The sequence below is a fragment of the Urocitellus parryii genome, chromosome 1 (genome assembly GCF_045843805.1).
Source record: "Urocitellus parryii isolate mUroPar1 chromosome 1, mUroPar1.hap1, whole genome shotgun sequence".
Classification (NCBI taxonomy): domain Eukaryota; kingdom Metazoa; phylum Chordata; class Mammalia; order Rodentia; family Sciuridae; genus Urocitellus; species Urocitellus parryii.
Window position 1 is genome coordinate 188,918,579 of NC_135531.1, and position 27,719 is coordinate 188,946,297.

At 42.7% G+C, this 27,719-nt stretch overlaps 1 protein-coding gene across 2 annotated transcripts; it reads right to left on the bottom strand.

The window, feature by feature from the left end:
- Positions 1-1,731: 1,731 nt before the first annotated feature.
- On the bottom strand, positions 1,732-26,690 carry Ammecr1l (AMMECR1 like). Of its 2 annotated transcripts, XM_026388583.1 has the most exons (9): positions 26,604-26,690; positions 24,986-25,095; positions 12,973-13,417; positions 10,241-10,351; positions 9,823-9,937; positions 8,914-9,004; positions 7,005-7,101; positions 5,924-5,977; positions 5,149-5,220 (listed from the first exon to the last, which is right to left on the bottom strand). In XM_026388583.1, exons 3-8 carry the CDS (start codon positions 13,377-13,379, stop codon positions 5,950-5,952), a joined length of 849 nt encoding a protein of 282 aa, XP_026244368.1. In that variant the 5' UTR covers positions 13,380-13,417; positions 24,986-25,095; positions 26,604-26,690; the 3' UTR covers positions 5,149-5,220; positions 5,924-5,949. The 2 variants fall into 2 exon arrangements, with proteins under 2 accessions (XP_026244359.1, XP_026244368.1); XM_026388574.2 differs by lacking the exon at positions 5,924-5,977 and having other exon boundaries at positions 1,732-5,220.
- Between the last annotated feature and the right edge of the window lie 1,029 nt (positions 26,691-27,719).

Sequence of the window (27,719 nt, forward strand, 5' to 3'; positions counted from 1 at the left end):
CAAGTGAGGATTTATTCAAGTGAGAAGAGACAGAGCTCCCGAAGAGCAAGAAGGGACCCAAAAGCGGTTGCCACTTAAGTGTAGAAGTCTTGGGGTTTATATGGCTACTGGGTAGGAGCACTGATCAATATCTATGCTAATTAAGTCCCAGAAAAGTGCTAAGGATATTGGTCAAAATCTATGCTAACCAGGTATTGAAAAAGTGCCAAGATTATTGTTCAATATCTATGCTAATCAGGTATTGGAAAAGTGCCAAGGCTATTTATTCGTCAAACTTTATGCTAAACAGATATTGGAAAAATGTTAAGGATTTTGGTTAGCTCTTGATTTGGTAGCCTTTCCTCAGGTCTGTCCTGCCTCCCAATTTTTGTTGCTCTAGGACAAAAGAGTTGGCTGGAATGTTTGGAATCCTCTGCAGGTTAATTTCATGGAGTGTTCTTTACATTTAGAGAAAACTTCATGGGGTTCATTTCCTTAACTGTCTGCCTGTTTTACTATGTATCTTATTCATCTGCTTCCTAGCTGCCATGGAGTAAAAGCGGCTTTCTTGAGCTGCACCCCTTTGCCATGATGTTTCTGCCTCCCCACAGACCTCAAAGCAATGAAGCCAATTGACCATGGTTTGAAACCTCTCAAAACCATGAGCCAAATTAATCTTAACTCCTTTAATTCATTTTGTTCCATCTGCCCAGATGTGGAACACCTATAAACATTTAAAATGAAGCTGGGCAAGTGGAGCATGCCTATATTCCCAGCAACTCAGGTGGCTGAAGCAGGATTACAGAACTGAAGCCAACCTCAGAATCTTAGGAAGCGACCCTGGGTTCAATCCCGTCAAAACAAAACAAAATCTTAAAATGAGCAAAGAAGGGCTGGGGATGTGGCTCAGGTGGTAACATGCTCGCCTGGCATGCATGCGGCCCAGGTTCTATCCTCAGCACCACATACAAAGAAAGATGTTGTGCCGGCCGAAAACTAAAAAATAAATATTAAAATTCTTTCTCTCTCTCCCTCTCACTCTGTCTTTAAAAAAAAATGAGCAAAGAATACAATCCTTATGGTAATGCTAAAACTATTTCTTTTAGCACTATTGTTTGGGGAAAATAGGTAATTGGCGGGGGTGGGTGGAGGGGGGCAGGTACCAGGGACTGAACCCAGGGGCACTTAACCACTGAGCCAAGTCTCCAGCCATTTTTTGAGACAGGGTCTCACTAGGTTGCTTACAGCCTAGCTAAGTTGCTACGGCTGGCTTTCAACTGTTGATCCTCCTGCCTCAGGCTCTCAAGCTACTGGGATTACAGGCATTTACTATCATTCCTGGAAAAATGTTAATTATTAGTGTTCGAGAGTATAAAATGGCACAAACTTTGCTGCATGTTACTTCTAAATGTTCAACTGAATATTATGTACATAACTGATATTTAATACAAGAAATGCACTCATGAAAATGTTTTCTAGAACTAGGCTGTCATTTTATTTCAAGGAATTCCAGTCACTGTATTTCAGTTAATAGGTACTGTATTATCCCAGTACCCTATTTACAGGATGGTTTGTATTTGCTAATAATAAAGAATATATAAGCTCTCAATTCTAATTTCCAACCTATTCTAATGCAATCTGTGTCAATTTTGTTGTTAATATTTGCAGGCTTGACTTAATTGATTGATTATATCAGGCATTTTGTTACAGCTGAATAACACACCTGGTTACAAAAACAGAGGCAAAGAACAATTTTTACCCATTATGATTTATTCTCTACAATACTTCATTAAAGAGTTCAATGATTTGCACTCAGAAGTTATATAGCCAAGAGGCAACCAAGTGTAATACAAAGAATTGGTCTGAAGTCTTTGCACTGAAGGCCATACAGTCTCTTGCTTTAGGGAAATAAGAACGAAAATAAACAAAAAGAACAGATAGCTCCCTAGGCTCCAGAAATCTCAATAGAAAATAACATTAACAGTTAGTGAAATTGTAGATGTTAACATATCATGGAAAACATATCTTGTGCAAAAATTAACACCCAAGACTTCATTTGTATAGATGATTTTTATTATAAACAGTAAAATATATATAACATTTCAACTACAAACCTTTCATGTGGAAAGGGTCTCTAACATGAGTTGTTTTAATATTATAAGCGAAAAAGTTTAAGAACCTCACAGTGGAAACAATCCAACACTGACAAACTCTAATGATCAGACGTCCTCTTTCAATGTAAAATAAGGACAATTCATAATTACAGAGAATGTCCTAGCTGTGGGTATTATGAGACAAGCCAACTTTCCAGACCAAAAGGCACTCACAGCTAGGGATGAAACAAACTCTGAACCAGCTGGTGAAGTCCAGCTGGTTCCGTTAACAGTGGTTACCATGCTATTCAGCTCCAGCAGCCCAAGGACAAAGGAAACACTGGGCAGGAAACACTCCCTCTTCTCTACCACCCACGTACTCGCAGGTACTGGCCACCCTCTTCTCTGCTTTGGTCAAGCGTGTGGAAGGCAGTCCAGTTCATTTGGAGCTGTCCACCTCCCTATGCAAAGCTGCCATGTGGATGACCCAGACCAAGTCTATTTTCCTGAAAGCCATTTGCCACAGATTTCCATGAGGCCATCCTGACCCATACACTTCCAGACCGCTTTCTGACTAGCTCCCCATCCAGATGGACACCAGCAGTGTCCATTCCTTACAGGACACTACAGTTTCCCTTGGCCAACTCTCAAGTTCCCTTGACAAGGCAAGAGGAACCTAGCTTTCCCATTGCTGGACTTCTTTGGGTGCATGAGGGAATGTTCAGGGAGTAAGGCTTCTTCACTCCAGAAACCACTGAGCTCACTTCAGTGTGATGCTGGGCTTCACCAGCCCGATTCTTGTGCACTGATTTTTTCCCCCATTTCTTGGGTTTTTAAATTTTCTGTTCATTTTCTTAAATGGCAGGTATCCTATCCTACCCTCAATAAAATAAAATACATATTATACATTGGGGAAGACAAATAGGGCAACATTTCTACAAGAAAAATAGGCTTGAGGAGCATGGCACTGTAAATGCTTGCATGACCAGTCTCAGGGGTGAAAGTTTAGCACCAATTTTTTTTGCTTTTTTAAATCTTTAGAAATTAAACACAACTTTTAACATAGAACACTTGAACAGTAATGAGTGTAGCCCTATGTTATCAATACTGTTGTACAAATTGGAGGTGGGTGGCTTAGGCCAGAGCTGACCACCCTGACATCAATCCATGGCACCTAAGAGTAACTGTCATCACATCTGTTTGTAACAAGGCATTTATTATCCTCAGCAGTAGGAAATCATAAACCGAACCCTTACCCTTCATTTACATTGCAGGGGGAATGTGATAAGCCACGGGAACCTAGCACAGCAGTGAGGGGAAAGCAGCTTGGGCACCCTGATGTCCCCCATGTCTTCCCCACATATTCCAGGTCCTTGCCAGCAGCACAAACCTGCTCCCTTACCCATTCCTGCCCAGGAACTTGAGGGTGATGCCTTGAACAACATCCCTTCTTAGATTGTGCCCCTGCTCCCCCTCCCCTATTCCTGGCAGAAGGACTTGAATAGTCACCTTTTTTGGAAAGCCACACCATCACCACATAAACTCTTAAAAAAAAAAAAATAAATTAAATCAAAACATGTGTTCACTGGGTTGACACCCAATCTATTTAAGAGTTCTCTAAGCATGTTGTTGAATACCAGTGTATAGTCCTCAGGATCCTTTTTTCCAGCTGGCCACCTCTTCCTGTAAATCACTTTAGCAGTGCCTTTGCGACAACACATTCAAAGAATCTCCCAAGTTCTATGAATTTTGCCACCAAATAAGTGAAGAGGCAAGGGGGAGGAAAACTTGCTGATGGCTATTTGGAAATCAGCAATAGGAAAGGGAAATGTCACATAGAAGTTTAAATGACCCAGAAAAAAATGAGTGGTTTGGAAATTTGCCCTCCTGGGTTGAAGATTCCCATAGTAAGCAAGATTAAAGATTCACCTTGTTTAATTACACAGCTTAATTAGAGTCCTATAAAGGACTGAAACACCAACAGTCTTCCCACTTCAGGCAAACTAGAAAAAGGAACTCCACTGCTTAAAAGTCCCTTGGGATGTCTGCCTGAAAAGAAAACCACTCAGAGACCCTGGATTCTCTCCTATGACAATGTGCCCTCTGACAGCCCCAAACCCATTGCCTGTTTAAACATCTATGCTTCCAAGAACCTACATCCAGCTGTGTAGGCACTGCTACCAATAGAGGAGTGAGGTAGCCAGGTGGTGAGGAAGAGGTCTCTCCTTTCATGCCTGCACGCAGTGATGACACCAGGACCTCCAGGGACATCTCTACTCCATTCCTCAGCAGGCTACATCACAGAGCTCTGTTCAATACCAGCAGACTTGATGCAGGGAGAGTGCCAGAAAATCCAACTGAGAGTGGGATAAGAATTAAAACCTTCACGACTTATTGAGCAATGGAATCTGCAACGCCATCCAAAGGGCTTCCGATCTTGATATGGGTCTCTGTCCAGGAGCCTCAAAGGACTCATGGTGCCCATGCTCAACCCTAATATGGCGTCCACTTACGAAGCATGGAGGTTGTGATCAACTCTTGGTATGCAATAAACTGGAATTTTAAAAAAAGGAATTTAAAACAACCTAAAAATGTTTCTTGTTGGTCTCCGTTGCCCAGACTGCCAGGGGAATACACCAATTGATCTGGGGAGGCTGTGGGGGTGTGTGGGGGGTAAGCCTCCATGGATCATCAATTCCGACTTCCAGGGTGTGACCAATAACACATGCGGCAAATCACCAGACCAGGGTCTTCTGAACCCACACAGTAATTTTCACTAGTCATGGAGGAGCCCCAATCCAACGGAACCCCATATTGAGGAAAGGCTGAGATAAGGCTTGGGCCCCTCAAGTTCTGTTTCATTCAATTAACCCCACACCCCCTCAGTCAGCAGGGGGCAGACTTGGCAACGGAAGCTAGCATCATAAAATGGTGCAGTAATAGAAGTAACTGGACCAGGAAGAGGAGGCATCTGCTCCAATGATGTCATAGCCATTGGTGGCCACAGGGGGGTGGGACTGGTCATGCAGCCTTGTGTCAGGAGTAATGATTGTAGAGGGGCGGGGCATGAAGAGTGCCATTCTGGAAACAGTGCTGTCGAGAAGCAATATACTCTGCGTAACTGATTGTCACCTTCTCACTTCGGTACCTGTATAAGGAAACAGGCAAGGGTATTAGGAACTCCAAACAACTCCTTTTGTAAAATCACTCAGCAGAGAAAACCAAAAGCTTATTCCACATTTCGAAAGAATAAAATGGAAGACCAAGAGCAATCTTACTTACAGAAAATGAAAGACGGCACAAGAAAACAATGTTGTTATTACAAATGAACAAGATGAAAAAGCACAATCACAATTCACCCCTGAGAATGTACTTCGGCACATCCCACCTTTAAACGCTACATAAGCTTATCATCAGGCTGCTTGTAAGCAATCTGCTGCTGGGGTCTGGATGAAGAATTTCAAGATCAAATTACATGGGTGGTAGATTGGAAGACGGCTGCACCAAAATCCAGTGTAAACTGCATATCTACTTTCATGTTAAAATAAGATCAATTGGACAGAAGTGCAACCTCAATTTGCAGAAGAGCAACAAACAAGTTATAACTAAAAGGGGCACAATTACCTAATTCTGGGTCAAATTCTGGTGAAGCAGATTAAAGGATCCTTGGGCTATATGGGACAGGTCTCAATCCCCAGATGAATATGCCATATCACAGGGTTATCAGAACAGAATTCATAGCACTTTGGCTTTGCTCTGGAAAGAGCCATGAGTCAAGATGCGAAGCATGGGGTGTTACAAACCTATGGAGCCTACTACAGACCACAGGAGCTGGGTGTGACAATCCTTACCCAGAGCCATCTCTTTCCCACTGTAATCACTCCTCCACTGCAAGGTGATTATTCCTGAATTTTGACAGGGAAATGGCTGTTCAAATAAATTGTAATAATAATAGTAATAATGCTTTGTATTTGAAGAGTGTTTTTTTTTAAATTTATTTATTTTTATTTTTTGGTGCTGGGGATTGAACCCAGGGCCTTGCACATGCTAAGCATGTGCTCTACCACTGAGCTATGCCCCCAGCCCCTTAATTTTTGGAATCCAAGGCATTTAAAAACTCTTGGGTTATCTTCCAAACCTGTGAGGCTAGCATGATTATTCAGCATTATATAAATTAGGGGCCCAACAGAGGCCCTTAGAAGCTAAACCTGTCAAAGCTTCCAATTACCATAAGGACGGGAAGAGAACTGACATCTATTGATCACCTACAATGTTGCCTGACCCTGGGCTAGAAATTCTCCATACATTACCTTACCACATCCTAAAACAATCCTACAGAATTATCATTCACATCTTACAGACAGGAAACAGGCTGAGAGAGGTGGAATAACTGGCCCAGGTCACATAGCTAGTAAGTGGTTGAGCTGGGATTCAGACCCCAAGACGTGCATTCTAAACTAGGCAGCCTCCCCGCAGAAGTACATAGAAATATTGTTCCCAAAGGGGGCATCCTTGTAACTCTTTGTGAAAAGTGTTTCTGACTCTTTTGCATCCCCAGCCATCTGACTGCATGAGTGGATAAGAAGTAACCCCTCAACTGGCCTTGGACTACTATACACCGGGAGCCTTCTCTCCTAACTTCAGCCTTCCCCCTCAGCCTCCCAACCATGTGGAACCAAACGGACACCCTCAACTTGCTTGAGCCTAAACTATGCCCCAACCCCACAATCAGCTTAGCTATAGAGACACACAGAATGCTGGAGGAGTCTCTGTCTTTATTGGTACGGCTTCCTGAGAGCATCAACCTCACTCATTCATCTTTGGTTAGGGAGATTAGCAGAAAACACTTTTTTCTTCCCCTTTCCACCAAAAGTATCTTCTACCCAACCCCCACTCCATGAAAATGGCAAGGAAAATAAGATATTGGCTTACCTGGTGAGTTTGATCGTTTTTCTGAATTCACTGGTAATTGGAGCCTTAAAGCCACCTTTCCTGAGCAAGGAGTCTATTGTCTGAATCTGATCCCAGTCTGAGGAAAAGAGAGGCCACACTGAGGTCAGTATACAACCAAACAAGAGTGTGACATACTCAAATATGGCCAGTGCAGAAGACAAACATGTTCAAGAAGCAGCAAATCTGCTGGAGCAGAGGAAGCCCTGGGCACTAGCCCATATACTTAGAGCCCCCTATGCTTCACTAATTGTCCAGTGGAGACTCTGATACAGGATGGCCAAAATGGTTGTTCCCACACACCCTGCTTCTGAGTCCTTCCTGTCAGGTTACCCCAGCATAACTATCAAGGAATAAACTCAGTCTCATGCTGTTGGCCTCATGCTTGTAACCAGGGTCTCTTTATTGAAAGAGGAGGACTTTTTGTTTTGAGACAGGGTCTCACTATGTTGCCCAAGCTGGCCTTGAACTCCCGGGTTCAAGTGATCTACCTGCCTCAACTTCCTAAGCAGTTGGGACTACAGGTGGACATCACTATGCCCATTAGGAAAGGGGGATTTAAATTTTGCAGCTTATATTCCTATCAGAGTAGCCTTTCTTCAGTTTAACTATTTCTTTTTTTTTCTTGGTGGGGGGGGGGCATACAAGGGATTTAACTTAGGGACAATCAACCACTGAGCCACATCTCCAGCCCTATTTTGTATTTTGTTTAGAGAGAGAGTCTCACTGAGTTACTTAGCGCCTCACTCTCAGTGAGGCTGGCTTTGAACCTGCAATCCTCTTGTTTAAGCCTCCCAAGCCACTGGGATTACAGGCGTGGGCTCCTGTGCCTGGCCAGTTTGATGATTTCTATGAGTCCTATTTTCTAAGAAAGAGAACTGGCAGCAGGAAGGAAAATGTTCTCTTAGGAAGGATGGAAAAGTTGTTCACACATACATTGTTGAATTATTTTTGCAAAATTTTTAACAGACAAAAACCAAATACATCAAATTGAAAAACAAAACCCTCCTATATTACTATATAAGATATCCCCAATTTTTTATTTTCTCAATCAACTTTTAATTATTTACCTAATCATTCTAATCTTACTAAAAAACACTTCTGGTGTGCCTCCTTATACAGAGGGTATTAGACTTATGTCCTCACATAAGTAGTTAAAAGGTTCCTTTTTAATGCCACATCCCCATTGCTTTCAAAAAAAATTTAAACACAACCACAATGGTAACCAACAAGGCAATCGCTTCCGTATAATTAGTTCATTAATATACTTAACTGGATATTTTTCTCTATTCCAGGTTCACACCCAACCAATACCGTGTTTCACATTTTATTTTCAAAAACAGACTAATTCCAAGAAAGAAAGAAAACTGGGTTACATATCACAGAAAGCACAAGCAACAATTAAAGGCATTCTTCTAGATAATTCTTTTAAAGAGAAAACCTGCCCAACCTACTTCCTACCTTTGATGTTCCCATTTTAAGAACTCATTAACTACTGAGTTCTTTAAAAACAATAAGGAATATGTATGTTTTGCCCTTTGCCAAGTTAACGAATAAATAATGACTCATGATCAAAAGTTCAATACCCACTGATACAGGCAACTTCCCTTTATAACGAACTCTATAATGTGGTCAGGTTGACTTCAAAGGAAGTGTTTAAACAAGCAGGTAAATGAGGGAAGCATCTCCCCTTTTCTTTTTCCCAGCTCCTGCACCTTTTTTTGGGGAGTATGCCCCTATCCTAAAGGAATCTGACAGGCATCAAGAAGAAGAAAGGCATTCATTCTTAGTGGCAGTTGGGCTGAAAAGACGACCCACTTCACTTTCCTGCCTTTGAGCTGGCACAGCTGTGAATGGTGCTAACTGCTAAATGCCCATTAGTCCAACTCACCTTGTTCCTTAGCAACCTCAGGTAAATATGTGGCTGTGCGTTTGACACCTTTTTCATTGATGAATTCAATTCGAATCCCATGGACCCCTACCTATAGAAAAACACAATCAAGTAAATGGCATTTACTTATTCTAATGGAACTTTAGTCACCCACATATAAATCAACACATTCCTGATCTGCTTGACTCTTCTTCCCAGAGAACTTCTTGCTTTCCATGACTAACTCTTTCAGATATACAGGCCACATCAAAATAAAAGCTATATTTCAAGAGCTGCCAAGAGGAATCTGGAATATTTTCTATTGGGTTATCCCATTCATTCATTCTTTCTTTTTTTAAAGATTGAACTGAGGGCTTTTTTTTGCCACTGTTTTTCATTTTGCCATTGAACTTGTGATTCTCTTGCCTTGGGCTCCCAAGTGGCTGGGATTACAGGTATGCATCACTGTGCCTGGCTATTATTTCTTATTAGATGTGAAAAAAGGAGGTAGAACAAGAGTGGGAAAAGTCAGTCTATCTTTCCTTATTTACTTATTCATACCTCAGTTGTACTGGGGACAATTCAGGAGCCTTCTACCACTGAGCTTCACCTCTAGCCAATTTTTATTTTTTGAGATAGGGTCTTGCTAAATTGCCCAGATTGGACTCAAACTTTAGATCCTCTGCCTCAGCCTCCCAAGTCACTGGGACTACAGGTATGTGCCACTATGTCCAGCAGAAGGAAGCCTGTACATTTACATTTCCTCTTACTCCTAATTGAGCAGCACTTTTTCTGTCACCTATGTTGCCCAAATTCCACACTCAGCTTTCACATTCTTAAACCCTCTCAATAAAGGAGATACATTACCATGTACTAACCCGAACCCAAATGCAACGAGAGATGCAGAGTTCCAAATGCGGCTGTTCTCACCTCCCAGTCCAGGTAATCACTGGCATCCTCAAAGTTAGTAAGGAGGGAGACAGAGCAGAAAAGTTTAGGCAGCTCCTCTCGGGTCAGGGGGGGGAATCGGCTGTCCTTAAGTGCACTGGAGGGGGACAGAAAACATAAGTGAGGTTGCTCTGGAGTTGAGAGATATTACATGCCACAGAGCTCACATAGTCATGAACCCTGACACCTACAGACAGCATCTACCATCCATCAATATTAATATGTTAATATTAGCTATCTATATAGGAACTGATAGTGACTCACCAGATAAAGTTCCTTACATTTCCTGTTTACCAAAAAAGGAATGCTTAAAATGTATCACTTAGAAGAATGGAAGTCAGGCAATTTGTTTCCAATTCTAGACAATTTGTATACAGTTCTTAATGCCCAGTGTCATTACCTGGTTAACGTATATTCCCTGAGTCCTGAATGAAGATTCATGGCTGAGAAAGTCCCGATGCAGCCACGAAGACGCTTGTCCCGCCCTGTCTTCCACGTCACAAAGAGGGGACTAAAAAAAGAAAAACAAAAAACATTGTCCAGCCCCAAATTAATCATGGATAATGTTTCTTTCTGTTACTGCCCAAAAGAATTTTCTGAACTGCCAGTTACCTGCAGAACTCTGGCTTTCTTTAAACTGTTCAGTTCTGGCTAGAAACAGAAAACTTTCCTGAAGAAAGGCTCTCTGAACAACCTTTCCTATACTCCAAACTAAGAGTTTCCACTCACTCTGACAAATTTATGGGCTATTTTCCTCTTCTTTGCCCAGAATTCAACTTTTCCTTCTAATTCTCCATATTCTCTCCTCATGTACTCTTTTTATGAGTAGCCACATCACCCAGCCCCATCTTTCATAATATTAGATACACCTTTCTCTGCATCCTCCTGGCCTCCTTTATTTGCAAGAATTCTCTGCAAGCCCGTGTTGTTCCCATAATTATAACTGCCCCTGGCAACTACAAATTTTTCCTGTTCATAAATTTTCAGAAAAGAAATTGCCTTCTCAAGAAAGCTTTTTATTAACAGAAGTTGCCTTTTTGTTCCTAGGCCAAAGCTTTTATCAGATTGATTGTGAAGATTTTTTGTGTGTGTGATCCCTTCACATTCTGAAGGCTAATACCTCTTTAGACTATTGAGTTAATTGCTTCTCAAAGGCAACCTGAATGTTTAGTTATCTACTTCTTTAATCATTGTTACAAAGGATCCCAGCAGATTTTCACCATTTCCTTCCAATAAAGCACCTGCACAGTATCAGACAAAGCTACTATTCTCAAATCTACTCAAAACCTTCTCAATACCTCTACTACCCACAGGGTAAAAATACAGAACTCAAAGCTCTGAACCAAATCCTACACTTGAGGCTACCATCTTATTCCAATCCCAAATTCCTTTCCTATACAGGACACCTATATCTTAACCAGGATTAGGATTTGCACCTGCTCAGATTGGTTTTCTTTTTTTGGTACTGGGGACTGAGCTCAGGGGCACTCAACCACTGAGCCACATCCCAGCCCTATTTGGTATTTTATTTAGAGATAGGGTCTCGCTGAGTTGCTTAGCGCCTCACTGTTGCTGAGACTGGCTTTGAACTTGCAATCCTCTTGCCTCAGTCTCCCAAGCCACTAGAATTACAGGAATGAATACACCACTGCACCCTGGCTGGGAGTTTCCTGATCATAGTACCTTATGGCAAGACATCCCTAAAAAGTCAGCACATTTTTTTCTCCACATTTCCTTACTCTGATTCATATACAGGAGTAACTACTATTTCTCTCTGTGTGACTCACCAACTCAATGACCAGCCTCCTGAGGGCAAGAAACTTTTCTTTATACCCCCCCAACTTGCTGCCCAGAGCTCTGTACAGCCTCAGCATGGCATTAAAAGTTGAGACATGACCTTATATTAATGAATGCTCCAAAAGCACTCCCTAAAAACAAAAATCCAAAAGCTCTGGTGCTTTTCAAAGTTAGCTCAGAACTGCTTGCTTGTTCATTCATTCATTCTTTTTTTTTTCTTTGTGGTTTTGGGAATCAAACCCAGGACCTCATGCATGCTAGGCACATACTCTATCACTGCGCCTCAGCCCAGCTGCTTCCAGTTTTGAGAGAAAAAACAGCAGCATGAGTTTATTCCTGTTTATTTGTACTTTAGAAATACTGCTCATTAACCAGGCATAGTGGTGCAAGCCTGTAATCCCAGCAACTCAGGAGGCCAAGGTAGGAGGATTCCAAATTTGAAACCAGGCTCAGGGGCTGGAGATGTGGCTCAGCGGTAGCGCGCTCGCCTGGCATGCGTGCGGCCCGGGTTCGATCCTCAGCACCACATACCAACAAAGATGTTGTGTCCGCCGAGAACTAAGAAATAAATATTGAAAATTCTAAAAAAAAAAAAAGAAACCAGGCTCAGAAACTTACTGAGGCTCTAAGCAACTTAGTAAGATCCTGTCTCAAAAAATAAAGATTGGGGATATGGCTCAGTGGTTAAGCATCCCTGGGTTCAATACCTGGTACCTGCCCCTCAAATAATAAAGTAAGTAAGTAAGTAAGTAAATGCACACAACACACTCACAGCTCATCGATATCATGGACACCTTTAGAGGTCTTAGAACAAACAACAGCCCTGAAATAAAATCCAGTAAAGCTGATTCTGAGTTTCCCTGATGGGATGTCAATGGCCCTATAGGATACTGTGATATTGTAGATGACACAGTGGAAGTGTCCCTTATTAAGAACATTAGCTTTCAATGAATGAGAGCTCCTAGTCTCCTGCCTGGCCCACAGACAGTCCCTATTCACTTGGACTTTAACACGATGGTATGATGATATCACTTTTCTATGCAAAAGGTTAAATGACTACCCATTGCCACATGAACAGAAAAGCCAAGAATGAAACGCCCCTGGTTTCTAGAACATTACTGTAACAATAAACTTAAACCTACTTCAAATACAACATAGCCTCCTTCCATTACTGAATCCACTAATTGTTCTAAATATTATCTGGATATTTCTCATCACTCCCCTTTACTCAAATGGTGTTACAGTTTTTTTAAGCAGCAGACACTCTATAAAGAAAATGACCTCAGAAGATCCCATCATGCCATCCTTAGTGTACCCTGCACCTAATTTACTCACTAGGGGTCATTGGTGAATCTAGGAAGTCGTGGCTGTGGGAAGCCATAGAGGTGACAGTAGAGTACGTCAAAGCAATAGCAGCACATCTCTGCAGTCACCACCAGATTCTTAGTGGTGTTGGCAGTTCCATTGGGCCGGGGAAGAGGGCTCAGCGCTCCCGATGCGGGATTCATTCGTGTGATGGGAGAGTTTCCAGGTCCCAGAGTTAAGTCCGACACATTCTCCCGTCCACTGCTGCTGTCCACATGCTGGTGGTTTTGGAGAGGTCCTGAACTAGAGCCGGGGACAGTTGTGGACTGGTTCCCGTGACTATGAGTTCCACTTCCAGATAATTTGGGCTTCTTGACCCCACAACAGCCAGCTGCCAACTTGGGCTCAAGTGGAGGAACACAGCGTCTTTTTCCCATCCTGATTTGGTGCTCGTGGTCTGGAATACTGCAGAATCCTAACCCAAAAGAAAACAGTTAAGTACAAATTTGAATGGTTAAAAGAAGAGAACAAAAAAGAGTTCACATGGGCCAGGTAAGAGTTATCAAATTATCTTTTCCACCTGAACCTCCAGGACGTATGGTCAATAAGGTTTATAGACCAAGAGGGCTAGAAGAGACCTTGAGTTCTAGATCACAGACCTCTAAATTTTTCCTAAAGTAGTTCTATTAAGTTTATGGCCACCATGGACAGCGGCAGGAAATAAGCTGCTCCCTCTTTCTTAGGACACCCCAGGGCAGAAGAGCAGAGCCAGCATGCACATGCTGAGGATGAGAACATTTCAAGAACAACTGCAAGACCGCCCCTAACCGTCAGGCTTAGGTTGCTTTCTCTACCTTTTTCAGAGGCTCCAAATTGAACCATCCTAATTTTAAAGAACTTCAGAGGAACTTTCAGGCTTTTCCTTGTTAACCACATCCCTTTAGCATTTTTCTCATCACTAACTTAAATCTGTGTAATTTCAGTCTCAGACAAGAGTGAAGATGAAAAGCTATTAGCTGTCATTCTGAAAAATGCACACCCTTTAACACAAGGCTCCCACCTGTTTGTCTACACAGCTTTCCCTTATTAACCCCTTCCTCATTTTCTTTGGTTCCCCTCTGAACTCTCTCCAATTTCTATACATCTCTATCCTTTCAAGACCATATTAAAAAAAAACTCAAAAATCAAAAAACAAACAAAAAACCCCCCTTGCAACCTACTGGAAACCTTTATTTACACAAATGACCCAAGCTTCACAGTCCTTTTGTGAGGTAGCCATTTCTGCCCTGTCATAGCCAGGCAAAGAGATACGAAGCCACCCAGTTTAACAAAATGCAGCATCACATAGACTGGGGGACCAGGGCATGTGATGATGTGAGGGGAGGAAGGAATGTATTTCTACTAAAATTTTTTTCCCTTAAAAAGTGAAAGGTCCTTTTTCTGTTGTCTGAAAAGTAACAACCTTCAGCAGAATCAGAAAAATAAATCCTAGGTATTTCAATGTTGATAACAACGGAGTTTGTAAAATTCTGAGGACTTCAGAAAATTATAGTTTCTTCTCAAGTCATTTTATTTGTTATTGCTTTAGCCATATACATTTGTATTTTCTCTGAAATTTGGACATGAATCACATAACTTTTTTTATTTTAAGTTGTAGATTACAGACACAAAACCTTTATTTATTTTTATGTGGTGCTAAGGATCGAACCCAGTGCCTCACATGTGTTAAGCAAGTGTTGTACTGAACCACTGAGTACAACCCCAGCCCATGTTTTTGAGACAGTGATCTCTTGTTGCTCAGGCTAACCTTGAACTCCTGGGCTTGAACAATCCTCCTGCCTCAATCTCCAGAGTAATTGGAACTCCCTGGCCGTAACTGTCTCTTCTTTCATTTTTATTTATTTATTTATTTATTTATTTATTTATTTATTTATTTATTTATTATTTTGTGGTCTGGGAGTGGAACCTAAGGCTTTACACATACTAGGCAAGACTCTACCAATGAGTTACACCTCCAGTCGCAATAGCTTATCTTTTTTTTTTTTTTTTAAATACTGGGAGTTGAATCCAGCACTTCACCACTAAGCTACAACCTGTCATTTTTAGTTTTTATTTTGAGATAGGATCTCACTAAGATGCCAAGGCTGGCCTCAAACTTGTGATCCTCTTGCCTCAGCCTCCCAAATTACTGGGATTACAGGCATGAGTCACCACACCCTGCCCACAACTGTCTTTTTAGGCACTGCTCTACAACATACAATTTTCGTTATAAATTCTTCAACCTTTTAAATTAGATAGCTACATATCCTTTTGCAATGACATTGTTTCTACACAAGCAATTTGTCACTTTAGGCTAAGGGAATATAAAAATTTTATAATTATTCATGACAAAATACACAGCTAGGGCAACTCTGAGATGAAAGCTGTCTGTAGCTAAGGAATAACGACTTGTATACTTAAATGTCTGGCTTGAAACAGGTGCTGCTTCTTCCTTTTTTTTTTTTTTTTTGATACTGGGATTGAACCTAGAGGTGCTTTTGCCACAAACTAGATTCCACTCTGTTTTATTTTGAGACAGGGTCTTGCTAAATTGCTGCGGCTGGCCTCGATCTTTCAATTCTCTTGCCTCAACCTCCCAAATCACTGGGATTATAGGTATGCACCAGTGCAACTGGCTCAGGTTTGAGAAATTCCTATGTACTTGATATTCCTTTTTTTTTTTTTTTTTTAAAGAGGAGAGAGAGAGAGAGAGAGAGAGAGAGAGAGAATTTTTAATGTTTATTTTTTAGTTCTGGGCGGACACAACATCTTTGTTGGTATGTGGTGCTGAGGATCGAACCCGGGCCGCACGCATGCCAGGCGAGCGCGCTACCGCTTGAGCCACATCCCCAGCCTGTACTTGATATTCTGAGCATGAATGTCATTGTCTAATATAGCCGAAAGGGAGCAGAATGTCTTGGTTTAAAATGCTGCCTCCAAACTAAGTGAGGTGGCACACCTCTCCATTTTTTTTGTACTAGGAATTCAACCCAGGTGTGCTTTACCATTAAGCTACATCCACAGCCTTTTAAATTTGAGACAGGGTCTTATTAAGTCATTGAAGGCCTTGCTGAGTTGCTGGGGCTAGCCATGAACTTTTAATCCTCCTGCCAAATTGCTGGGATCACAGGTGCATACCACTCTGCACTGGGCTGCCCAGTGACTCAAGAGCCTGAGGCAGGAGGAGCACAGGTCAAGGCCAGACTAGGCAACTCACTAAGATTTTATCTCAAAATAATAAGGGTCAGTGATGTAGCTCAGGCTACATCAGTGGAAGACTGCTTGCTAGCATGAGTAAGGCCCTGGATTCAATCCCTAGTACCTCAAGGGAAAAAAAGCCAAAAAAAAAAAAAAAAAAAAAAAAAGCTGCTCCTCCAGAGCCAGATAGCCTGAATTCAAATCCTACTTCCTCCACAACTAATTTTTCTCAGAATCAGTTTTCTCAAAATAGGAATAACAATAATAATTGCTGCCTGGAGTTGACAGAATTAAATGTGATGTGTGGATGTGGATGTGTGTGTGTGTGTGTTTGTATGTCATGAAGTAGTACCTGGCTCATGTTAAAAATGTAATCATTCCATTATTTCCTAGGAGAGCAACTCCTAAGACAGCAAGGACTTGGCTATGCACTCAAAGCTTACAGCAGTGTTTGCAAGAAACACAGGATTCAGCTAGGATATCAGACTCCTCTAACCTTTCAGGAAGGTAGACAATTCTGCCTCATTTTATAGAGGCAGAATTTCAGGATCAGTAAGCAAGAAAACCCAGTCACACTGCCACTAAGAGGCAGAGTTAGGACTTGGACTTCAAGGTCTTCTCACCAAGACACACGGAAGAATGAAACCACCAATTAATATTCATTCGATTAAAAAAAAGTAGATTCTAGGGTACACTAAAAACTAATCTAATGGTTTACAGCAACTTGTCAACAAAAAGGGATCAGGGAAAAAAAAAAAAAAAACATTAAAACCTCAAGCCCAAAGACAACACCTCGGACACAACCCAGAATACTCTTAAGTACCCACACAGGAGCCCTGTCATTTGAGTCCATAATGGATGTCAATGGTCTGAATTCTCACTACCTTATATGTAATTGTGGGCTGAGGGTTTAGGAAACATGTTAGATGAAGGACTACCCACAGAAAGCTAGCATTCATTAAGGTAAACAGGGCCCCAACGCTCTGCCTCTAGAGCCCCAGAATGCTAAGAATCAAGGAGAAGAGATGAAAACAGTCTCATTACACCAAATCACAGGAGATGCCGCAGTCTGGCTGGGCACAAAATCACGAGCCACTCACAGCCTTGTAGATTCAAACAGCAATTCTTTATTCCCGAACTCTAACTGGCACTCTACACGCAGGTTCTGGGGAAAATCCACACCTCCACCAGGCTCTGCATTCCAAATACTCTCAGAACCCAGCGAGATTTTAATGGGAACTCAAGGAGTGGGCACCTGAGGCAGCAGGATGCGCCCTATTCCCAGCAGGATCCACCCTAAACCCGGATCCGCCCTAATCCCTGAGTGAGGTCACCTTTCATGCAATGTCACTGCAAATGACCTGGGTCCAAGGCAAGCCCATTTCCACAATGGAGAGTCCTCCCTCTAAGCAACATTGGGTAGGCTGACAAGGAAATTGCCATGTGTCATTCCTACTTGGCTATGGCTCTCAGCAAGGAGGGAAAAGTCAAATGTCACTAGATGATGGCAATAATTCAGGTATTCCTTAACTGGTGATAACAGCTCCCCCACTGAACAATACAGGAGACTTTTACAGCATTCTGGTGCAGATGAGTTAACATCTGCCTACAACTCACATGCAATCAATAATATGCAGCAAGCATGATTACAACTGATACCCAGTGTTTACATTTACCAATTTCCCCACACCCTTTCAAAATATAATTAAATTTTTTTTTTTATTGTAGATGGGCACAATACCTTTATTTATTTTTTTGTGGTGCTGACGATTGAACTCAGTGCCTCATAGTGCAAGGCAAGCGTTCTACCACTGAGCCACAACCCCAATCCCCCCAAATATAATTTGACATGGACAGAACCAACCAAAATCTTGTGGCTCTTTAGGCCAAGGCATTTCTCTGGTAGGTGGCTGAGCAAACAAATTGACAATCTCATATGAGGCCCTGGGTTTGATCCTCAGCACCACATAAAGATAAATAAATAAAAAATAAAGGTATTGTGTCAAGCTACAACTACAAAAATAAAATATTAGAGGTCAGGCACAGTGGTGCATACTTATAATCCCAACAGCTTGGGAGGCTGAGGCAGGAGGATCTTGAATCCAAAGCCAGCCTCAGCAAAAGCAAGGCATTAAGCAACTCAGTCAGACCCTGTCTCTAAACAAAATACAAAATAGGGCTGGGGACGGGGCGCAGTTCAATCCCTGGTACCTGCCCCCCTGCCAAAAACCAACAACAAAAACATTAGAAAGCCAGTGTGGCGACACACCCCTGTAATTCCAGTAGATGGTAAAGCTTAAATGGGAGGATCAAATTCAAAGTGAGCCTCAAAAACTTAGTGAGACCTTGTCTCAAAATAAAAAATAAAAAGGGCTGGCAATGTGGCTCAGTAGTAAAGCAACCCTGAGTTTAATCCCTAGCGCGAATAAAGAAAGAAAGAGAGAGAGAGAATTTCTTGGTCTAGGAGTGTAGCTCAGCAATACAGCACTTGCCCAGAATATGAAAAGCCCTGGGGGCTGGGGATATGGCTCCAGCGTAGCGTGCTCGCCTGGCATGCGTGCGGGCCAGGTTCGATCCTCAGCACCACACACAAACAAAGATGTTGTGTACGCCAAAAACTGAAAAATAAATATTAAAAAATTCTCTCTCTCTTTTTTTTCTCTTCTCTTTTTTTATTGGTTGTTCAAAACCTTACAGAGCTCTTGACATATCATATTTCAAACATTAGTTTCAAGTGAGTTATGAACTCCCATTTTTACCCCAAATACAGATTGCAGAATTACATCGGTTACACATTCACATTTTTACATAATGCCATACTAGTAACTAGTTTAAAAAAAAAAAAAAAAAAAAAGCCCTGGATTTACACCCCAGCATTGGGGGTGGGGGCGGCGGCGGCATTTCTTTTTTTCTTTAAATTTTATTTTTAGAGAGAGAGAGAGAGAGAGAGAGAGAGAGAGAGAATTTTTAATATTTATTTTTTAGTTTTTGGTGGACACAACAACTTTGTATGTGGTGCTGAGGATCGAACCCCGGCCGCACGCATGCCAGGAGAGAGCGCTACCGCTTGAGCCACATCCCCAGCCCGGCGGCATTTCTTAAAAAATGTATTTTATATATTTAAACCTAAAGAAAATATGACCAATCCCTCTATTTCATTTATGCTCAATATATATTATCCACTCTCTTCACCTTTGCGCCTACTACTAGCTAATACTGAAGGCAGCCTCTTTTTTTTTTTTTTGGAATTGAGAATTAAATCCAGGGGTGCTTAATCACTGAGCCACATCCCCAGCACCCTGTCACCTTTTAAAAATATTTTATTGGGCTGGGGATGTGGCTCAAGCGGTAGCGTGCTCGCCTGGCATGCGTGCGGCCCGGGTTCGATCCTCAGCACCACATACCAACAAGAATGTTGTGTCTGCCGAGAACTAGAAAATAAATATTGAAAATTCTCTCTCTCTCTCTCCTCTCTCTTTAAAAAAAAATAAATAAATAAATAAAAAATAAATAAAAATATTTTATTTACAGACAGGGCCTTGCTAAATTGCTGAGGCTGGCTTTGAACTTGTGATCCTTCTGCCTCAGCCTCCCAAGCCGCTGGGATTACACGTATTCTCCAGTGCCTGATATCAACAACTGATATTTTACTTATCAACCATTATAAGCAAATATCAACTAAAGTACAGATAAAGAATATACATTGAACTAGGTGCTGATGATAAATAACACCATCTGTTAACTACCAATTTTATCAAAATGTTCTCTTTAGGTTTGAAACTCTTTTATTTATTTATTTATGTATGTATGTATGTATGTATGTATGTATGTTTTAGTTTTCGGCAGACACAACATCTTTGTTTGTATGTGGTGCTGAGGATCGAACCCGGGCCGCACGCATGCCAGGCGAGCGCGATACCGCTTGAGCCACATCCCCAGCCCCAAGTTTGAAACTCTTCTAATCCAACAAAGTAGACATCTTACTCCAACAAAGTTCTAGACTCAGCTCCAGGTACTAATAAGGATCAACAGATACTCTGATCACGAGGTGCTGTGAATTATAGCAGCTTAGCTGTGAGTTTCTGAGAATACAGCTTCTGACACTGCAGAGCAATACCATTTTAATAGCACAGGCTAACCATCTGTCTGACCAGCTAAAAACAAACTCTACTGAATGGCATAACCTATCTCTTCCAAAACTGACATGTGAAACTACTCTTACCCTTCTCCAAATTTCATAAAAACTACCAATGATGGTACTTTGATCATAGTATGAGTTACTGTAGAGTTGATTCTTCTGCAATAAGTGGTCTCAGGCATAATAATTTTTGTTTGGTTAAAACATACATCAAATTCTTTAATTAAAGCACACACTATGGCAACTCATCCAAGGCCTTTGGGCTGGGTCACTTGCAATGCTAAGTTCCAGGGTCACTTACTTCAAAAGCCAGAGCAGTCATCTCCTTTTTCTGCTGTACATTCACTTTAGAATTATCAGTGAGACCACATGAGTTAAAACTGATTTTCTACCACATGGAAGCAATACCCTTATTTCAACAAAAAGCAGGGGTAAATAATATAATCCACTGTTTTACCTCTTAACCTTGCAAATGCCACTTCGTGATTCCTTCTTTGGTTCTGTGAATAACTGAGCAGTTCTCTGCTGGTCAGCTTACAATGCTACTTAGAAATTCCAACCAGCAGTGACTTCGTCTCCCTGAGCATGAGAGGCCAGTGGCATCTGTGTTTTCTCTTTCACAACACCTAACACTGTTGCCTATATATAGTACAGACAATCAAATTGCTGATTATCACTAACAATCTTCTAGTAATTTAATAATCATTTAAGTTTGCATTAGAAAAAAACAACAAACTGCTGTACTCAGTGGTGCATGCCTGTAATCCCAGCAGCTAGGAGGCTGAGGCAGGAATATAATGAGTTCAAAGTCAGCCTCAGCAACAGTGAAGCACTAAGCAACTCAGTGAAACCCTGTCTAAATAAAATACAGAATAGGACTGGGGATGTGGCTCAGTGGTCAAGTGGCCCTGAGTACAGTCCTGGTACAAAAACAAAACAAAACAACCTACATTTGTTTTGATTCCACTGTGAACTAACTATGGAGTGACTCTGTGTATGTGATTGAATCACACCCTCAGATTCAAGGAGAACTTTTAAAAGCATCAATTCTCTTTTTTTCCATGTTTTTATTAGTGTATTAAATATAATAATGGGTTTCATTTTATGTAAGTAGCTATTCTTATCAACAATGTCAGCTCTATTCAGTCCAAACCAAGGGACAGTTTAATAATTAATTATTCACAGCAAAATGGATAGACAATGTGGATAATTCATTCTAAAAATTAGGTCAGCCACCACCTAAATGCACTTCTTGGTTCAATTTATATCAGTAACTGTCATCTTTGCTAAAAACGCACCAGTAACTGGTGAGTTCTGTACCTGGCCTCAGGTGTCACTTATGTCAGGTTTGACAGATTGTAAAATGTAAACTGCATTTGAGAAGAATTCTTTTTCCTTTTAGAATAAAGAGGCACTTCAAAAGTGACCCAATGGAGTGTTTATTTGCCTGGGTAGCAATTTATGAATTCAGGGATTAACAGTGATCACTTCTCATAAATTGTTAATGTTAACAAACAAGGCATCGAGACCAGTACTGAGACATCATGTAGGGATGCCCTGACTGACAGGGTTGGCTGGGCAGAGAGGCCTCTTTCCCTCCATGTGGATCCCTTATAAGGCTATTAAGCCCACTGAAAAAGACAAACTATTGTCCTTCCAGAGCAGCTCACATCTTCAGAGAACAGAGCCAAAGCTTTATGGTGACAATATAATTGCCAACTCTGCCAAATTCTGATGTGTAAAATCTGAGTGCAAACTCAGGCAAGCTGTCAAATCTCTGTGAACCTGCCATGGCAAAGGGCTATTTGTGAGCTTTCAGAGAGTAAGACATGGAAAGAACCTGGCAATCTTTTGGCACATAACTACAATTTGTTAAGTATCTGCTAGTTCTAATACTACTACTATCCCTACAAATAAAAGTAGAATTAGTTGGGCACGGTGGCTCACACCTGTAATCCCAGTGGCTCGGGAGGCTGAGGCAGGAGGATCATGAGTTCAAAGCCAGCCTCAGAAAAAGTGAGGCGCCAGGCAACTCAGCGAGACCCTGTCTCTAAATAAAACAAAAATAAGGCTGGGGATGTGGCTCAGTGGCTGAGTGCCTCTTGAGTTCAATCCTTGGTACCTAAAAAAAGTAGAATTATAAAAATAACAGAGGTCTGAGAGGTCCGAGTTCTTACCATTTCTAGAAAAATAAACACTCTCATAATATGATTTTATTAACTACCTTTTAGTCTAAAAGAGTATATTATTATTATTATTTTTGGTACTGGGGATTGAACTCAGACACCAAGCTGGCAAGAAACAGTACATCATTAACATGGGATTATTATTTAAATGTCCTTGATGTTTCTACTCTTTGAAAGGCAATGACTTATTATGTATCATCCACTTTTTGAAACTTGTAACAATTCTATTCTAGCTGGGCATGGTGGTACACGCCTGCCTGTGATCCCAGTAATTCAAGAGGTTAAGGCAAGAGGATCACAAACTCAAGGTGGGACCTGGGAATTTAGGGAGACACTATCTTAAAAAAAAAAAAAAAAAAAAAAATTCTAAAATTTTTATTTAAGGCTATACACTAAAAAGAAATTATACTTGATAAATATACTATTACTGTGGACCTCTTGATGCCCACTGAATACTAAGAAAATACTCTGTCAAAGTAATTACATTTCAATAATCCAATTAAAATATCTAGAGAAGTCTAGAAGAGGAAAAAAAAATCTACCTTCACCCAAATCTACATTTATCGTTTTGTTTCGGGTGGGGGGTACTAATGATTGAACCCATGGGGTGCTTTACCACTCAGCCACATCCCCAGCCCCCCAGCCCCACTTTTGAGACAGCATCTTGCTAAGTTGTTTAGGGTCTTTTTTTTTTTTTTTTTTTTGGTGGTGCTGGAATTGAACCCAGGCCTTGTGCACACAAGGCAAGCACTCCACCAACTGAGCCACATCCCCAGCCCTGCTTTAGGTCTCACTAAATTGCTGAGGCTGGTCTCAAACTTGCCATCCTCCTGCTTCAGCCTCTCAAACTGCTGAGAATTACAGGGATGCGCCACCACACCCGGCTACATTCACCTTTTAAAGGCAACCCTCAAAACATGACCTCATAAAGATTTGAGAGTGAGGAAAAGGCAAAGAAAAAAAGGGTCTTTGCATTTTATTATTTAGAATCAAAACATCTGCTAAAATCAAGCCTTTCTCAGACAGAACAGGCTGTAGTTTCCTTTGTGACAGAGAGTCAAGTTGAAATTCAATTTAATAATTATATGATAGGCACTGATATAGCACCTAAGCTATAATTCTGGCCTACTTATGGAACTATTCCAGAAAATAGTCAGATGAAAAACCCACATACATTCTGGTAACCATTCCAACTAATCATTTCTGTAAAATTTTGTCATACACATACATACACTGGTGCATGAATATTTTCCACCACAAAAGACAGATCTACCTAAATAATTACTTTTAAAAATTTATATATATATTAAAAATACACTAGGGATATAGTTCAGTTGGTTGAGTGCTTGCCTTGCATGCACAAGGCCCTGGGTTCAATCCCCAGCACCACAAAAAAAAAAAAAAAAAAAGCACAAAACTACACATTTCACATCAACCTCGCTTAAAGAAAAAAACCTGAAATACAGTAGTTAAAACTTTTGTTTTTAGCCCACTTTCTCCTTTCTATGTGAGCTATAATAAAGTGCCAGATCTTTCTGGGCCTCAGTTCTTTCATTTGTAAAATGAAAACATTTGTCCCCGCCTTCCTCCCAGAGGGGCTGGCAGGCTCTGATGAAATGCAAAGCACTCTGAAAAACTCTCTTCCAAGTGTTAGTGTACTGTCATTAGTAGAAAAAAATGATTCTCATTGTGCTTATTATACAACCCAAACTCTCACAAGTGCTAGGCAAAGTTCTCACAGCTACATCTCCAGTCCCCACAATACTGCCAGCAGTAATATATTTTTCCCCAGAACTTTATTTAAAGTTCATAAAGAATTAAAATTATTTTCCAATCTGTGATGGGACTTTCAAGAAAAAAGTATCACCATAGCAAATTTAGAGCAAATGTTCCAAAAATTTATAAAGATTAAAAGTGTTATGAACAAGAACCAAAAATTGATCAGGAACTTCATCAACCTCTGAGTCAATTAATCCAAGAATTAACACAACCTCTTTTGTCTTTAAAAGTGAATAATTAAGGGAACTGGGCATGGCGGTGCACATCTGTAATCCCAGTGACTCAGGAAGCTGAGGCAGGAGGATGGAAAGTTCAAGGCCAGTCTCAGCAATTTAATGAGGCCCTAAGCATCTTAACAAGAGCCTGTCTCAAATAAAAAGGGCTGGGGATGTGGCTTAGTGGTGAAGTACCCCTGGGTTCAATCCCATGTATTAATAAATAAGTATTAAGTAAATTTGGGAAGGGATTAAACTAGAAATGAAAATATAATGCTCCACTACCATCTAGGTCACTCTAGCGGGTTTATGAAAAATAAACTTGTCTTTGCACATTTAAGTTACTTTTAAAAAGATTAAATAGAAGAACTTCATGGAATAGAGAAATACAAGAAAATAAAATACACCTACACCAAAATTCAAACACAGGCTTAAAACCAAAACCAGCAACAAAACTCCACTTTAAATATGTCCAAGGTAATACTCACTGAAAACAGAAAGTCTGTATTGTTAGAGGAACAGCTACAACAAAGGAGGGGAGCTACTCTGTCTCTGGAATGAATTTTCTTCCTTCCAATTCCATTCCTTCTTCCTGTACCTAAGATGGAAATACAAGTGGAATGAATACACAAAACCCAGGTAGTATAGAGTCAGTTTTTTGAGAAATTACAACACAACAGAACAATTTCTGGAAAAAGAAAACAGCAGGAGAACAGGCTCTCTTTACTTTTAAACATTTCAAACACTAAATACTATGCAGCAACAACAGTCCTATATCTTCAATCACCTCATCCTGAGCGTCATCACCACGGGAGGACACTGAGGATCAAAGGTTGCATTGCACTCCAACATGAGACACACATTAAAACTTCCCCCACCACCAATTTAGGTCAAAACTTGCTCTCAGGTCAGGAAATACCATTTAGAGGTTCTGCAATGGTTTCTGAATATAAATATACTCTCAAATCCTCTGCAAAATGTACCGAATAATTACTGAACAACGACGTGTCAGGGCCAGGGACCTAAGGGCAGACCATCTTGTTACACTAGAACAATATGGTAAGTGTTGGTAAGAGTCATTCATCCTTACTCTTAGTCTTGAATAGATCTGTTCATAACCTCTTCACCAACTCTCCCATTCTCCAGCAACAGAGAATTTAGCTATTCCCAAAGATGTAAACAGAAGGATTCAGGCCCCACCCACTCTATCCTAAGAGAGGGCAGTGAAAAAGGATAGGCCCAGAGGGATAAGGGTGAAGGAACATGGCAAAGAGAGGAAGGAGTTCAGATCAGGACAGGGAATGGAGGAGGGCAAGGAATGAAGGGCAAAATCCACAGCCCGAGAAGGAGAGACAGAAAACCCAAAGTGTGTAAGGTAGAGGGATAGTGGAAAAGGGGATGACGGGATGAATGTGGAAGGAGGGACTTCGGGTGGGGTTGGAAAAAAAAGGAGAAGAGGAAGAGAAAAGCGCGCGTGAAGAGAGTTAAGCAAGAAAAGAACGAAGACAGTGTGGGGAAAGGAGAGGCCGGAGCGGGGAGGGGCAAAGCAGGCAGGGGGGAAAGGTGAAAAGGTAAGGCAAAAGGATGTGGGGCAGAGGACTACCGGGCGCTGGGGGAGTTGGGGAGACCAAAGAGTGACCGGTAGAGCAGCTTGGGCCGAGCCGCGGGGGTGGAATCCAGACGCCGGGCGGGGGAGGGGGCGGCGGGCCCGTGGGTGGGGGCCGCCAGGCGGCGCCGGAGACCACCAAACTTTACACAGACCCGACAATGTTTCCTGGAGGGAGTGCAGAAACAGCTGCGGCTGGAGCTTTGCCTCGCGGCCCGGGCAGGGGCGACCGCCCACCCGCTCCCTGACACTGACTCCCGACCCCCTGCCCTCGGCGGGGACTCGCGGCCCGAGGCTCCGCCTGCCTCCCAGCTCCGCGCCTGGGAGCCCCTCCCCCACGCTGCCCCGGGATCCTCGCTCCAGGACCCCGGGGACCCACTCGCGGTCCCTCCGCCCGCCCCAACAGAAGCAGGCCCGGGGAATCCGGCGACGACGGCCCAGGGAAGGCCTGGACCGGCAGCGAGGGAGGAGGAGGGCGCGGCGCAGTCCGACTTTCCCACCTTTTCTCCTGGCCCAGACGCGGCCGGGGCGGACGGGACCTCTCGCGCTCTGCCTCCTCCTCCTCCTGCTTCATGGAGCCATGCGCCTGGGTGAGGGCTCCCGAGAGAAGCGGGCCGGCGGGCTGGCCGGACGCGAGGCGCAGACCGGGCGGGGCGAAGGAGGTCGGCGAGCGGGCGGAGGAAGAAACGGCGGGGCGGCGGCGGCGGCCGGGAAGAATTGGAGGTATTTCCCGGGCGGCTGGAGGACTGAGTCGAGCCGGGACCCAAGTCCTCCAGTATCCCAGCAGCCACCGGAGGCAGTGAGGTAATGGAGGAAGAATGTAGGGAGTCCTCCTGTGGACCGCCCGCCCTCTAGCGAACCCTGGAGAACCAGAGAGACCAGAGCTCCGCCTCACTCCTGTCACGTGACCGTAATCCGCTCAGGGTATTGGCTGGCGTGGACCACAGTGTTCAATTTGGGGAAGCTGCATTCCATTTGTGGAGCTGAGTCCTAGGTAGTTGGGATGAAGAGGAACACCCGGGAAGACAAGAGAAGGCCGACGTCCCCGGCGGGGCGCGAAGCTGGCGGAGCTGGGTGCCCGGCTGTCTGGCTTGCCCGCGCAGTGCACGCCGGGCTGCCCGGCCAGGCCAGAGGGAGCGGAGCACGCCGGGAACCGTAGTCCCGGCCGGGCGAGCGACGTTGTCCGAGGCGCTGCCGGCCCAGGTGCTGGGCTCGCGCGGCTGACCCAGGTGCTGCAGCCTGGCTGCCCGGCCCTCTCCCAGTTTTTTGTCACTCTCTTTAGTGACGAAAAACTGAGCTGCCAACGACTTTTGTCCTCAAACGCCCACGCTCACGTCACCTCATCTGACCTGACCGCAACCTTCTAAAGCAGCCCGGAAGAAGCAGCTCAGACCAGTCTCAAATCAAGCCCATGACACCAGGGCAGGCCCACAGGATGCCAGCCACTCGCACCTGGCCTACCTAGCCTCCTGATGCGCTGGATTAGGGCAGGCTTTCCCCTGCAGTGCCCACTCCCGTCACGAGTCCATCTCTTCCATCCCCTGAAACCCCAGCTAGAGATGACCTCAGTGGGATACCCACTGTACTGGATTATTCAGTAGGCCAACTAAGCACAT